This window comes from Hyaena hyaena, unplaced genomic scaffold (assembly GCF_003009895.1).
Source record: "Hyaena hyaena isolate Hyena2069 unplaced genomic scaffold, ASM300989v1 scaffold_150, whole genome shotgun sequence".
NCBI classification, from domain to species: domain Eukaryota; kingdom Metazoa; phylum Chordata; class Mammalia; order Carnivora; family Hyaenidae; genus Hyaena; species Hyaena hyaena.
Genome location: NW_024080782.1, coordinates 2,738,570 through 2,750,998, shown reverse-complemented (window position 1 = coordinate 2,750,998; position 12,429 = coordinate 2,738,570). Strand labels below are relative to the sequence as shown.

General features: G+C 39.4%; 1 protein-coding gene across 11 annotated transcripts in view; it reads left to right on the top strand.

Annotated features, from left to right (window-relative positions):
* The window catches only part of DTNA (dystrobrevin alpha), a 359,840-nt gene that overhangs the window by 251,814 nt on the left and 95,597 nt on the right, over nucleotides 1–12,429 (top strand). For all 11 annotated transcript variants that reach the window (XM_039238894.1, XM_039238893.1, XM_039238892.1 and 8 more), the window contains exon 5: nucleotides 7,552–7,765. In XM_039238894.1, coding sequence (XP_039094825.1) covers nucleotides 7,552–7,765 — 214 coding nt within the window. The remainder of the gene's footprint in view (nucleotides 1–7,551; nucleotides 7,766–12,429) is intronic.

Genomic DNA, 12,429 nt, shown 5'->3' with positions numbered 1-12,429 from the left:
TTTAATCTACTCTATGGATGTGGGCTTTTGATGACATAGTATCTCATCCTGATCTTCAGTTAGACCATCTGAATGTGTCTCTGCCCATGGGAATTACAATCCCAGGCTCTCGTATTTTGTTTAGTCCCCTCTAACATCATACATAATGTATTGTAGAATCTTTCAAATTACTGGTTGGATTTCATTTATTTTGAAAATGTGATGGAATCTCATTTCTTGCTTCCTTTCCCAGCTCTGGATGTATAAGCATATGGCAGTCTCCCTCTGTATTTTAATGCCTTACGAGCAATAGATGTATGAAAAGTTAGTGACACGTTGAAATATTCTTTTCTTCTCATGAGCTGTGGCTCTCTGAATTTCAAGATAAGTATTTGATCTGAAAGTCAACTAAACTAGTCATCACTGTGGTACAGTCTCTGATGGACTTATATCATCACACCTGTTAAGAGGAAAACAAGCCCTGAGGGGCGCCTAAGTGGCTCCGTCGGTTAAGCATAGGATGTCCACTCAGGTCATGATCTAATGGCTGATGAGTCTGAGCCCTGCATCAGGCTCTGTGCTGAAAGTTCAGAGCCTGGAACCTGCTTCAGATTCTGTGTCTCCCTCTCTCTCTCTGCCCCTCCCCTCCTTCTCAAAAATAAATAAAACATTTTCAAAAGAGAGAAAAACAAACCTGAAATTATAGAAGAAAGTTTATATTAAGGGACAAACATTGTTATCACTGACAGAGTGGAGCAAAGAATTGAAAGAATTTTGGGGGTATAGTTTTATCAGGCTATGACAGTAAATTTTAATGTCTCTTTTCTCTCAGAAATATGAATAATGCCTAAAATGTACATAGCACTTTAGAGTTTACTCTTTTCCATGTAATTTTGTTGTTCCCCAGAACACCTATAAGAAAGTTAGATATTATTATTCCTATTGTGCACATGAAGAAACACTTGACTCCAAGTCCACGATCTCTAAGCCCATTTTTCTCTGTAAGAGAAACTAGATTGTTGTTGCCTACTCCATACCCTTTGCTGGGCCTCTCTGGTCTCCACCACCTGTAACTTCTGTGTGCTCGGGGACCTGCCTGTCTTGTTCATTCTAATTCTAGAACCCAGAAGAGTACTGAAACACAATAACTACTTATGAATGAAGTTCTTAGTCTCTGGAATGGAAGGCTAAGATAGAAGACTAGTTATTGCCTCGCCGAGGCATTGAGTTTGAAGGGGAACCTGGAGTTGTTCCTGACACTTGTGAAGGGGATATGTTCTTCTTTTCACCTCCTCACACCCTGCCCATGTTGCGGTGTGACCCACATGGGAGGCTCCTTGAAAGCATTCCTACTTAAAGTCTACGTGGCATTTCAAATACTGACTGAGACTTTGCATTTGAGAGCGGTCCTAGGAAAAACTCATGCTTTCACGTGCACTCATCTTTTAATGCTAAGGGCATCTGAACTTTATTGGAAAACTAAACAAATGAATCTCCATAATGATCTTTCCTATAAGCCTACAAATGTATTTAATAATCCACTATGTGAATTAACACAGTTTGACACTTCAAACCTGCTGTATAAACTAATCAGAAATACCACCTGAACTTGGTTCTCATAATCTAGAGAGTGGTCACAGTGGGAAATTCCTTTTGAGGATTTTCCTGGAAGCCAGGAAACTTAGATCTGGGGAAGGAAGACTTGGTTTCAGGAGAAAGAACCTATCTCCTTGGCAATGGGATTTGATGAGTCAACATCGATGTAAGTCAACATCAGAATTCTCCCTGCCTGTACCTGCTTGTCTCAGAGATTGGAAAACTATCCTAACAAAGCCTCAGACAACAGTCACCATCACTTTAAGCAAGGTGGGTGGGCATTGAGAGGGTATGTGTGTGAGTGTGCACACACACATACACACCCCCATCTACACATTAGAGAGTTTGTGTGTGTACATATATCCCTACTAGTATTATCAACAGGTTATATCAATTCCCAACCGAATTGCAATTTACTTTTCTCCCAGCCAAGAAAGCACATCATGATGCAATGAGTGACCTTCTTATAGATGTGAATCATAACCCCTCTAAAACAATGTGTATGTACATGATTTCATAAATCATTCTTTTGAGAGAGGAGGAGAGAGAGAGTGAACCAGGAAGAGGGGCAGATGGAGAGAGAGAATCCCAAGCAGACTCCACACTTTGCACAGTGCCCGACACCGGGCATGATCCCACGGCCCTAGGATCATGACCTGAGCCAAAATCAAGAGTCAGACATTCAAATGACTGAGCCACCCAGGCACCCCATAAATCATCCTTAAATTGCATACATTAATTGATAGTTATCAGCTCCTTGTAACACACCTCACAACCTATAAGAACATAGCAGGCTGTCTTGATGCCAAGGACAGAGAACTACTGACTTCGAGCATGTTTGTCATACTTAAACTGCCTGGGGATGTTAAAATGCAGTTTCTGATTCTCTGGATCTGGGGCATGGGCTAAGATTCTGCATTTCTTTTTTTTTTTTTTTTAATGTCTATTTATTTTTGAGACAGAGAGAGACAGAGAATGATTGGGGGAGGGGCAGACAGAGAGGGAGACAGAATCTGAAACAGGCTCTGAGCCGTCAGTACAGAGCCCGATGCGGGGCTTGAATCCACAAACCGTGAGATCATGACCTGAGCTGAAGCCAGATGCTTAACCAACTGAGCCACCTAGGCGCCCCTAAGATTCTGCATTTCTAACAAGCCGAATGCCTTGTGACTCCAGGTATGGTCCTGGACCAGCTGTGGCAGCACCAGGGAGCTATTTTACAACCTTGTAGGTGATTCCAGAGTGCAGCCATGGTTGAGAACCACTACACCAAAATGACCAGAGTTAAGTCACTATGATTGTTGACCATCCCCAGCTGCAAGCCCTTTGAAAGCCTTCTAAAGGTTTATAAATCTGTGATTGTCAGAATCACCTGGAGAGATTTAGGAAAAGCTTTTCCCTCCTTCCTAAATTTTGGAACCAGTAAGTGGTTTAATGTGGGCTTGGGAATTTTGAGATCTCTAAATGCTTTTTAAAAGAAAAGCATCGGGCTTACATTCACTGACCTGGACCCAATCTTTGTGATGTGGTCCAGGAAAGGCCAGCCCTGGACTAAACAATGAAATAGACTACATCCTAAAGTGGTCTTTTGATATTCCTATCCTTTCTGTGACTTCTCTTCCGTATTTTACCCTATTTATATGATTCTCCTGCTTCTAATAAAGATTATGACATCAGTCGTTGCTGCCTAGGTATAAATGAGTATGGTATTTTTGCACTTTCACCAGAGAAACCTGGATTTAAGCCATCGCTCACAGTGAACTAAAGAGTTTTTTTAAAAAAATAGGATAACATCAGCAAACATATAAGGAACATCACTTGAGAACAGCAAACTCTTCTCTACCCACATACACTGTCCCCCCACACCCCTGCCTCTGACCTAGCCCTTTTCTACTTCAGATTGCTTGCATTTAAAACAAACTACTGAAGCTTTGTCTATTTTCATTTATTTATGAATACAAACTTTTAGGTCTAATAATGTCAAAATTAACGTTAATATTTTTAAGATTCTGTGAGGTACAAAGTACTACCTTTAAGAACGCATTTATTTTTGATATGGTTCATGTTAACTAATTTAATTATCCAAACTGTTGCTTTATTTAGTATATTAGTATAAAATGTATGCAATTATATAGATGAGGAAACCCCACTTCGTGTCATCTGTGCCTAATAGCAGGTGCTCTATGATGGAGTTAAAGCTTGATGGATATTTAGCAGTGTGCACAGTGCCATCTAGTGGTATTCAGTCATCACTGCAAAACCCAAACGTCCCTTTTCTAAAATGCTTTTGATAGCTCAAGAGTAAACAACATCTTTATACAACTGTCAGACTTTTAAAACAGACTTCTTAAGAGCTTCCTTATGGCTCTAAACTTAGCACATTTCTTAGTGCTCCAGTTTTATTAAGAAGAAGGCTCGTGGTAACTTTTAATAATAATTAATAGATATTAAATATTTTTATGCACTAAGCACGGAGTTAAATGCTTTGTATGGATTATCTAATTTGATCTCCCCAATAACCCTGCAGTGGAGCAACTCTTACTGTCCCCATTTTACAGATGTTTACACTGAAACTGAAGGACATTAAGTGACTTGCTCAAGGTCACATGGACTGTCAATAGGAGAAGCCAGTAGAAACCAACCTATGGTCCAGGAACCTGCACTATTCGGCACTCTGATCTGCATCTCCCAAAGTAGTTACCAGTGAAATAAAATTTCTGAGAAGTCTTTATGAAAGAGGGCCTTCCTCACTAGGCCTCTAATTATCAAACATGGTAAAACCGATTCTAACTCCACTAACTCAGAATTTATGACAGTTAAGCTGAATATTATCTGCCTTTGTGGCTGAGATGTAGTCTGGGCTGCTTTTGTATGGCCAGGTGATATGTGCTCAAAATTATATGTTAATTAGCTTATCAGATTTGGGATCACTGGGCTGAAACTTGGATTTGGATTCACAGATCTTATAAGTTGATAACAGCATAGCATGGATGTAGATCAGAAGGTGTTTAATTGTCTTAACATTAGTAGCTATCATTTGTTGAGCACCTATGTGCTAAGCACTATGGCCAGCACTTGTGTATATGTTTTCTCTTTTCTCCTTGCTATAAGTTTCTCTGGATGGTATTAGTCTCCTCATTTCTAGAAAGGAAATAGTGAAGTGTATAGAGAAGGAGTAACTTGCCCACAGTTTTATAATTATTAGTGGAGCCAGGGGTGAAACTTCAATCTTTGTGATTGCAAAATCTGTGTCTTTTGCCACTCTTGGAAAATAAGTATTATAGAGTGCATGATTACAGTTTTCTATGTACCGCCACCCCTAAGCAAAAATACCATCGTCTCTGCTGGGATTACAGTAACAGGCTCCAGCCGCTTCCCCTGTGCATGCCTGGCCATCTCCATTGCTTTCTTCCCTTAGTCTGAAATGACATTTTTAAGCTGCATTTCTGAGCATGTCACTCTATTTAAAACCTGTGTCTTCATACTTTTAGTGTAAAGTCCAAAAAGACTTGCCATTGCTACAATGCTCCTCCAGCCTTATCTTATTCCCCTGGGCTCTTCACGGCCATCTCATAATCCCATTTTGTATGTGGCACCCTGTCTACCATGGTAGGTCATCATTTCTGATTATCTGTGCGATTGGGAGTCATATCTATATCCCCAGCTGTTAGTTCCCTAAGGCAGGAATATCTTTGCATCCTGCTCCCAGACATATCCCCAGGGACTAGATCCAGGGGTCTATAGATCAAACATAAAGGGAATAATTACAGGAACCTGCAGGATTTAATTTAATTCCTCAAGAAATTAATTAATCAATTAAACAAGCAAAAACTCATAGATGCCATCTTCCTGGGAATGCCTTGGTTGCTGTCTTGAAAAATTGGATAAATAGCATTAAGAAATACAAATAATTTCCTTGAAGGATATACAAAGAAAGTCACAAATTTGGAATCACATAAATCTGAATTTATCCAAATCTAATAAATAGTTAAGTATTTCAGTTCTGTCCCAAATAAGAGATATGCTGGATAGTGGTTTTATTGGAGGTTTTTTATTTTTACATGATTCACATTATGCATTTGTACAAGTGCAACGTACTGTCTCTGTGTATCAGGCATTACCCCTTTTGACTTCATGATTTTTCCCATATAAGGAACACTGTCCTCACTTTGCAGATGAAGAAAGTGAAGCTCGAAGTCTTCAAGGCTAAGAGGGCATTCACGGCGTAGAAGGGCCATATTTAGATCTCGGTCTTTGAACTCCCAAGTCCAGAAGTTCAATAGATGTTAGTGTTTCTTTTAATATCGTGTCAGAGTGACTAAAGACGTAGGAGACTAAAACTTAGGAGTAAGTAGAAAAACATTATGTGGAGTGCACATTTTTCAAGAACTGAAACATAAGCATGTATTTCGTTGAGAAAGCAACAATATTAATTTTCAAGTGCAAAAGCGTAATGAAAAGCGAACCTTAAATTTGGTGAGGTTGTGGAGACACTGAAATTCTCATACATTGTTGATGTGGATGTGAAATACTACGACTTTATTGGAAAACACCTGGGAAGTTTCTCAAAAATTAAACATATACCGAACATACAACCTAGTCCACTTCATTCCCAGTATTTGCCAAGAGAAATGGAAACATATGTCTCTACCAATATTTGTACACAGTTGTTCATACCTACTTCATTCATAATAACCCAAAACTGAAACAACCCAAGTGTCTATCAACAGGTGAGTAGATAACCAAATTGTGATATATCCACAAATAGAATACTATTCAACAGTATTAAGGAGCAAACTATTGATACATACAACAATGCAGATGACTCTCAAAGTAATTATACCAAGTGGAAGAAGCCAGACAAAATAAAAGAATGTACTGCATGACTCCAGCTATATAGAATTTTGGAAAATCATTTTAGAAACTATACCTGTGGGATGAGGAGTGGGGTGGATTAAAAGGAGCAGAAGGAAACCTTTGGGAGGTGATGGAGATGTTCACTGTCCTGATTGTGGCAATGGTTTCTGGGATGTTATAAGAAGGCTTCACCATCAACAGGGAAGATATAGAAATGGAATTCTTGACTACACTCGTGAAAGTAACTGTGACTTAAGTTATAGGAGTTAGTCAGTAGGGTAGCCGAGAAGCTGTTCTTGACCAGATTAGATAAGTGATCTGTGACTTAGTTCTGCTGATCACTGTTCCTTTTTCCCTTGCCTGTCTTCCCACCTTCCTTAACTGTCTCTCTTTTGTTTGAAACCTTATATTATGAAAAATATATAAATAAATGAAAATATTTTAAATAAACCCAAGTTTGATATCTTTTCAAACACTAGAATTTAAGTGCTGGTTTTGTCTCTCTTTCCTTTAAGGGGTCGGTGTAAGGGGCGCCTGGGTGGCTCAGTCGGCTAAGCGTCCGACCTTGGCTCAGGTTATGGTTTCACGGTTCATGGGTTCAAGCCCCGTGTCGGGCTCTGTGCTGACAGTTCAGAGCCTGGAGCCCGCTTCAGATTCTGTACCTCCCTCTCTCTGTGCCCCTCCCCTGCTCGCATTCTGTCTCAAAAATAAACATTAAAAAAATTAAAGTAAATAAATAAATAAGGGGTCGGTGTGTACAGTGGGAAAATGCTTTAAAGCCAGAGAGACTTGTTAATTTTAATCACAAGTTCTATACACTTCAAAGTTGCTGAGAGACTAGATCTTAAAAGTTCTCACCATAAAAAAAGAAGATTAGAAATAACTATCTACTGTGGTTTTCAGGAAATAATTTTTTTGCTATTATACATTGTACATCAAGTCTTTGAGATCATGCACTGTCTATGTGCATTTACCTATGTCGACCCCATAAGAGTTGAACACATAATGAAGACTTTGAGGTGCCTTGACAAAACAGGACAGATGGTACATGTAAAATAATGAATTTACCTTTCCCTGCATTTGGGGCTGATGTGTTCACTCTGCTTTAATTGTATGTAGTGCACCTGGTGGACATTTGGAACGTCATAGAAGCATTGCGGGAAAATGCTCTGAACAACCTGGACCCTAACATAGAACTCAGTGTGGCCCGCTTGGAGGCTGTGCTTTCCACCATTTTCTACCAGCTCAACAAACGGATGCCAACCACTCACCAGATCCAGGTGGAGCAGTCCATCAGCCTCCTGCTTAACTTCCTGCTGGCGGCCTTTGATCCGTAAGCTCCCTCTGAATAACTATTCCTCTCTGCATGTTTGCTCTCTCCCTCCTCTTGTCCTTGGTCTTTATCCCAAATGATTTTCTAGAATGGCTGGCTGCCTCTTTTTTCTTGATCAGAAATGCACCTCAATAAAGTCTGTCTGTGTTTAGCATACATTTTAAATGCTATGGAAAAAAAAAAACCTAGAGAGTATAAAAGTGCCATAGGAAATTGAGGACAATTGTATTTTATATGCTGACCTTTGTTTAACTCATCGCATGCTTCCTAAAAGCTACAGATGCTTGAAAGTGTTGAGTGATGCACGCCAGTGGAGCAGTTTAATGAAGCATGAAGTGTAAGGATGTTTTTAACTCTCTTCTTTGCAGATTGGTCTGAGACAGTATTTCAGAGGTGTCATAACAAGACCCGAGAGCAAACAGAGAGAGGCTGAAGAGGGTTTCTTGACCAGCCTAGGGAAAGTAGCCATGACTTGCGTTAAATGGATCAGTCAGTAATGTGCCTCATAAAATCGTGTAATGCCGTCTGCACATGACAATTGAATCTCAGCCTCATTATCTTATAATTTTGTCTCATAGAACCAGAGAATTTCAGAGCCAGCTGAAATATTAAAGACTGTTCTTCCAAATCTCTCATTTTATAGATGAAGGACCTAAAGCACAAAGAGACTGTCGCTTGGCCAGTGTCTCTCAGCATGTTAGTGGCAGAGTAGAGATTTAGGTGTTCAGCTAAGATTTCTTTTCCAAGGCCTATGTGGCAGGCTTGTAAAGTGCAAAAACTCCCCTGAATTACTTTATCAGCCTGAGATTTCAAAAGGTCTTTTGCTGATAGCCTTTAGTCTAGATATGGTATCAACGTCCCCACTTTCACCACTGGTTTTGAATATTAAAATGGAAAATTGCTAACTTGACCTTTCAGCAATCACATTTTAAGACTCTCAAAAGATTTTGCTTAGTCTCATTGTCTGGCCAATGCTTGGGAATACCTAAACCTGCCATTGGAGAAGTTCCAGCCAGGCTAATGTTATTATGCTGCTCACGAAACCTGCCAGCTGTCACTTTACAACCTAGAGTGGTAACAGAATTCTCCGTGCTTGGTTTGACCTGTGTAGAGTATTGTCTCATGATGTTTATATTTTGAGCAATTCTTGACTTGAAATAAACAGTTCTAAAACAAGCAGTCCAGCTTGATAGATCCCATGCTTAGCCTGTGTGGACTTCAGAACTGATGTACTGCTTTGGCCTAATCACTATGGTAACCGAGTGGCAGGCAGGTAGAGAAGGCTATGGTTCCACATGACAGGTGACAGAATGGAACCAGGCTATGGAATTTCTATAATGGCATTTCCATCCTGCCCCCTTGACAAGAGCACAGAAGCTTTCAGACCTGCCACTAGTCTTCAGAGGGCTTATTTGTTATAAGTGGAACAACGGAAAATGTACAAAGAGAAATAGAATTCTTGCCAGATCTTAGAGTATTGCTGGAGGATTCATAAGGAATCAAAGATAAAAAAATAATTTGGACCCACTCCCTAAAGATAGAAACTGGGCCAGATTAGTAATAAGGAAGGGGGATTTTGTGAAATATGTGAGGGTTATAATATATACATGTTATATTTTATATGACATAGTGTATCATATCTCAATATTTCTCATAGCATGAGAAATATACAATAGAGTTAGATTTTTCACTTCTGTTTAGAAAGATCACTTTTAAAAATAGGGCTGCAGATGTTCTCTAAATAGCTACTGATAATCATTCCAAGGTTGATGAATGCTAAACTTAAGGACTATCCCAAGGTTGGGAGCCATCGACATGAATGTTCGCATGCAATATCTGGTTCTTACTCTTCTTACAGATAAAAATGGCCCTGGCATATACTTTCACTAATCTCATTATAGTAGATTTTTTAGAAATATCCCCATAGAGACCCCAGTCTATAGATGCTTCTTCCTTCTCTCTCTCTTTTGGCATTGCAAATGAGTATAGGCAGTTCTGCTGATTCTCAAACTTCCATCTGACGGCTTCTGAAAGTCTAGATGATGTGGGATGTGAGCCATAAGGAAGTATCGGTAGCTGGAAAGGGAAAATAACCGGAAATATTCACTTAAAAGTGAATGTAAGAAGAGAAACTTAAGAATAAAATGAATGTTCAATTTCTTATAATAGTAAACTCCTATTTCTCCAAATATGATCCAGTATGGAAATCTGATGTTTCTTCCTACCACCTAACCCACGACAGAACCCAGCGTATAAGGAAGCCTTCTGCATTTTGGTAGGCGTGAATGAGCCTAGTACATCAAAAATATGCTGTTGCTCTTATAGAATCACTGAAACATTTGGGAGATTTTCTCTCATTTGCTGTAATTTGAATGAACATATGAAAAAAAAACAAAAAAAAATCTAAAATAAAAATGTAAACTTGTATTCTAAAGAGATTATATATATATATGGAAGGACAGTATAGCAATTTAAATTCATGGAGGAGAATAAGAATTTGCATTCAGGCATTATTTTGGCAATGCCTTAAAATTCACCAGACCCAGCTGGCAGAGTCTGCCAGGAAAATGGTAACCTAAAATGACGTTCAATGCCCACTGAATTTGGCTATATCCTTGAGAACCAGACTTGCCTTCTCACAACCATGCCTCCCCAGAAATATCACTCTTTCCCTTCTCTCCCCAGAGAAACACCTGCATCTCCGTCCTCACACAGGTGTGCTCACTGCAGGCCACAGCTAGTTTCTTGGTTGCAAGGTTTCTCCACCAAGTCAGCCTCTTAGAAGATAAAGCTACAGATGTAGGATGACTTCTAGAATGGTAGGAGCTAGGATTCGATATGCAGGGACTATGCTCATGTTTGCCATTCTATCTCTGAATAGCCAGCCCCTTGAGTCTAGAAGATGTTTGTTCTTTTTGACTTTCCTTCTAAAAATGGCTGTATCTCACATGTTTGCACGTATAGGAGGATTAGGAGGAACTTAACTGAGGACCATGGGGGAGAAGAAGGGGGGAAATGGTGGGGGAAAGGGAGAGAGGCAAACCATGAGAGACTCTTGAATGCTGAGAAACAAACTGAGGACTGATGGATGTGGGGGGGTGGGGGGAGATGGGCATGGAGGAGGGCACTTGTGGGGATGAGCACTGGGTGTTATATGGAAACCAATTTGACAATAAACTATTTGTTAAAAATAAATAAATAAATAAAATTAAATTTTAAAAAGAGGAATAAAAACCACTGACAATGGCAATTAATTAATTAATTAATTAAATTTTAAAAAGAGGAATAAAAACCACTGACAATGGCAATAAATTAATTAATTAATTAATTAAATTTTAAAAAGGAATAAAAACCACTGACAATGGCAATAAATAAATAAATAAATAAATAAATAAATAGAAATGGCTGTATCCTAGCAAGAGTCAACCAGTGGTCAATTACCAACCAACTTCTAAGCAGACTGTTCCATCCCAGACGCTGTCTTCTCCAGAGTCCCTAGGAGAATGGTGGGTGCACCTGGGAAGGTTGGGAAAGGTGTCAGAATTGGGATCAGGGGCGGAGAGTGAAGAATTAGAAAACAGTCAGAACCAGTCTCTGTATCTCATCTCTTTCTGCACACCCCGGGAATTAGCCTGCCCCCTCTCCTTATTTGCTAACAACCTGGAGGCAGCTTTTCTTCCCACCGTTACTATTGCTTTTTGGGAAACTGAGAGTAACAAAAGAAAAACAACATGGCAGAGAGTTATAAGATGACAATATTTTTTTTCAACAGCTTCATTGAGGTATCATTGTGACCTTGAAAATAATTCTTAAAAGTCTATATTGGCCTTTCAAAGAGGCGGGGTCACAAAGCGATGCACTGTGAAGCCCTTCACCTCTCACGGCTGAGTTGACCCCTCTTCCCCAGGTCCTGATGTTCCTCACAGATGATTCTGTTATTCTCTTATGTGCATGTCTTCCTATGTATAGGGCTGCCTCCCACAAGCTACTGTACAGCAGGCCCATGTCTTGCTCTTTGTATGCACAGCACCTGAGACAATACCCCGCTCCTAATGAATCTGTGAATGAATGAACGAATGAATGAAGATCAAAGATTGACTTTTCTTAGCTCATCACACTAATTTCTTTTCATTCCTTTTCTGAAATTAAGTCCTCCTTCCTCTCTAATATATTACCAAGACTAGTGAGCCCAAGTCTGCTCTGTCACCCAGATTCATACCCTCTATTTTTACTTCTGGTCCACAAGAAAACAGATGGCTATGCTTACTAATGTGGGAGTATCCTATTTTCACAAAAGACTTCACTGTAGTTCCCTTACTCCCTTCTTCCTTTCCCGGGAAACACAAACAACAACTTTAGTCTCTTGACTTCATCTCACTTCAATTCACTAGAATCTTCCCTCTTAGGGAAGTTCTTCCTAAACTAGATTAGGTGGCAGTGGCATTGCTTTCAGCAAGTATTATTTTCACATATATTCAGCCATACAAATCTCAGAGTAGGGCAGTGATAAATATTAAAAAGAATGGTGATGTTCCGCTTTTCAGGTGTCAAGCTATATTCTTAATGCCAGTTCTCCAATGATGGAAATAATATACGAATGTAATTAGTAATTACATATACTAATAGTAATCATATACTAATGTAATTAATAATCATACTACTAA